At 36.4% G+C, this 3173-nt stretch overlaps 1 protein-coding gene across 1 annotated transcript; it reads right to left on the reverse strand.

Annotated features, from left to right (window-relative positions):
• Positions 1-1106: 1106 nt before the first annotated feature.
• Positions 1107-2068, reverse strand: LOC132060917 (uncharacterized). The gene is made up of 2 exons (XM_059453811.1): positions 1880-2068; positions 1107-1328 (listed from the first exon to the last, which is right to left on the reverse strand). The coding sequence occupies exons 1-2, from the start codon at positions 2060-2062 to the stop codon at positions 1140-1142; spliced, it is 372 nt and encodes a 123-aa protein (XP_059309794.1). The 5' UTR covers positions 2063-2068; the 3' UTR covers positions 1107-1139.
• Between the last annotated feature and the right edge of the window lie 1105 nt (positions 2069-3173).

The following is a 3173-nucleotide window of genomic DNA, read 5'->3' on the forward strand; positions in this document are numbered from 1 at the left end:
AGTTTGGCGCCAGGCCCGATAGTCTAAAGATTTCAGGTTAAGCAAGACTAAAACAGTGTTGAATTAGTTTGTAATATTATGAGGTCTTAAATGGAACGGACACAACTATTCGTGAAAGGACATGACTATTCTGAAAAGTCATCTCTCAATTTCTATAAATATAATGACACTCTTGGAGTAGCATAAGAAAAATCTACAGTATACTTAGGACTTTGTTGAATCGCAAGGGAATTGCATGTATCCCCCTAAAGAATATATGGGCAATATCTCTTTAAGGACAATTGACTTATCTATATATATTAGACTGGTTTCTTGGTCAATCTTTTTTTTTTTTAAACTCGTCTTAAAAAGACTAACCGAGAAACCAGTCAAGTATATTTCTTGGTGCCCATATTTGACTGGTTTCTCAATTAGTCTTTTTAAGACGAGTTTAAAAGAAAAAGACTAACTGAGAAACCAGTCAAATATAGTGTGAAAATCCTGGATTCGCCTTTGTCTTTCTCCATAAGTTTCTAGAATTTACATTACATTATCGACCCTTTACCCCCGCCGGGAGACAATAATACGCCCTTTTGTGGGCACCATGCCTTGTTAATTGTTATATAGCTGTTTGGAAAGTCAAATATATAGCCAAACAATATGTGAAATTATTTTGAGAAAAAGGAAAAAATTTATGTCCAAACAGCTATATAAAAATTAACAAGACATGGTGCTTATAAAAGGTGCATTATTGTCCCGAAATACGATGCTGGGCTGATAATGTAATGTAAATTCTAGAAATTTATGGAGAAAGATAAAGGCGAATCCAAGATTTTCTCATTATTGAACCTAATGCACTTATATCTTGAAAACATCTATGTCGATGCTCATCAGACCGCACGTGTGGGATTACACTGGGTATGTTGTTGTTGTTGTATCTATGTCTATGCTTTGTGCAAAAAAATGATGGATTGATCATATAGACAAGAGATTAGAATTTTGAAGAAATGAAGACATCTGATATGTTTCTCCCCAACTGTCAATAACAAACAGCATATATATATACATTAATCCTAAGTTTAATTATCAAATTCCTTTCTTAGAAATATTCACATTTTTCATATTTATCAGATCAGTTTGCTCATGTTTCTATCTGTGCATTAGAGGGACTCTGCAAATTGAGGAGCTCCTAAGTCAAGCTCTTGTTTCATAACCCAGTTCACAAACCGGTTACTGCTAAAAGTCCATATTCCCTTCTTTACTGCTGACAATGCTTCGTCCATGTCTTCTTCACATGCGACGAATATGATTTTAGATTCATCTTTCACTTGATCGAGTCCACGTATAACCTGAGAATTTGATAAGAAATGCACGTCACAATATTGCAGCGGAAATTAAACATGTCCATTGGGATAAGTATTTTATATACCTAGAAGTGTCTATAAAAATAGATGCCCAATAAAGGGAAGCGTGATGCACTAGGCTCCCCCTACGCATGGGTCCTGGGAGGGCCGGACCACATTGGGCCTTATGCATGTAGCGTTACCTTGCATTTCTGCAAGAAGCTGTTTCCATAACTTGAACATGTGACATGTCACAGGGCCGCAATTTTTTCCCTTCTCCAATAGATGCTTAATGGAGCTATAAAATGCAAGGATGCCATAGAACCAAATTCTCCCAAGAAATTTGGCCAGTGTTTTTTCATTTCCTTTAGTTTCATTTTATCCTGTAGTGCTGGTGTTCCTTCAAGTTTGAAGTGATTTTGGAACATAAACATCATTTTTTACAACTTCGTCCTAGTCTAGAACAAGTTGGGATCAGCTACATGAATCCTGAAAAAGCATTTTGAATATTCTGAAAAATGCTTTCTCGTTAAGTAAATGTCAAGTTGTTAACTCACATTTCCTCCTGCAGATTTCACAATGGCTGATAAGTTACCAACTGGAGGATGAACATGAGTTGCAAGACATATGTCATAACCCTTGAGTAGAGCTTGGGGGTATGTTTTTGCTCTAATAACTGCCCCTTTTAGCTCAGTTCTGTACTTCAGTTCGTAGTCCCCATCCCTCAAAATAAATGGCATTTCATCTGAAAAAAATAATGGGACTGTTCAACAAATGTCAAAGGTATTCCAACTAAGGTCATAATTAGCAGTTTTGACTCACCGATAAATTTGCCATTCCGGAAGCTTTCAACCAACTTGGTGACAGCATCCAAGCTCTGATCACATTCCCACAAGACCAAAAGCGAGAAAACATGGAATCAAATTTAGAAGTCTAGCTACTTACAAGATGTAATTCTGGAAACCAAAACGTAAAGCTGGAAGAACAAGAAATAGAAGTAAATAAATGAAGTATTGTCTATACATTTAGAAAAAGTAAAGACAGTAGGCCTGAGTTTAAAAATCCCAAGGATATTTGAATAGTATCTTAGCGATTTGGCACCACTACGCCCCATTATTTCCAGTCATGATACTCCTACATATTTCAATAAAAGCACAACAACCAAAATCAACCTATCAAAAAGTTGTCCTAATGGATGCAGACCTAGATTTCACATAGGTTTGGATCTGCATTAAAAATTTCCCTAATTTGTTATTTGCATGTGCTGTGACAATTTTGTACACGCTCTTAAGACGTCCATCTTGGACAAAATATCCTTTTCATGAAAGCTGAAAGCTAAGAAAGAAATGCTCATCAATCAACCAGAAATAATCCAATAAAGTACAATATCGCCTTTGATTTGATTGTTCCTTACTGACTGCAGTTCACATGGCCATGGCTGGTATTGAGCTAGACTTAAAAACCCGGACTTACTTCTGACTATTCTGAACTAGTACCTTAGCCTAATTAAAAAAGCTCTATGCTTTTTCCTTTCCTGGCTTTATTTTTTTTCCCCTCTCGATATTACTACTGATAAAGAAGGACAACAGGTGACCTAGCTGAAGTAGCGGACAAAAGAAAATAGGAAAACAACGAATCTCAAATTTATGGATAGTCAAGAACTCAAGATAGATGAAAATGTCGTAAAAGTATCAGCAAGCAGCATCCGGAGGAGAAACTGACCCTGAGAAGAGAGCAGAGCAAAATTTCATGTTTTCCTCACTTTGCCCGTGACTAAATGTGTGCTTAAACTTCCATCAGAAGTAACATCTCCACCAAGGTCTCTGATTATCTACATAAGCAGCATAAATG

The sequence above is a fragment of the Lycium ferocissimum genome, chromosome 6, assembly GCF_029784015.1.
Source record: "Lycium ferocissimum isolate CSIRO_LF1 chromosome 6, AGI_CSIRO_Lferr_CH_V1, whole genome shotgun sequence".
Classification (NCBI taxonomy): Eukaryota; Viridiplantae; Streptophyta; class Magnoliopsida; order Solanales; family Solanaceae; genus Lycium; species Lycium ferocissimum.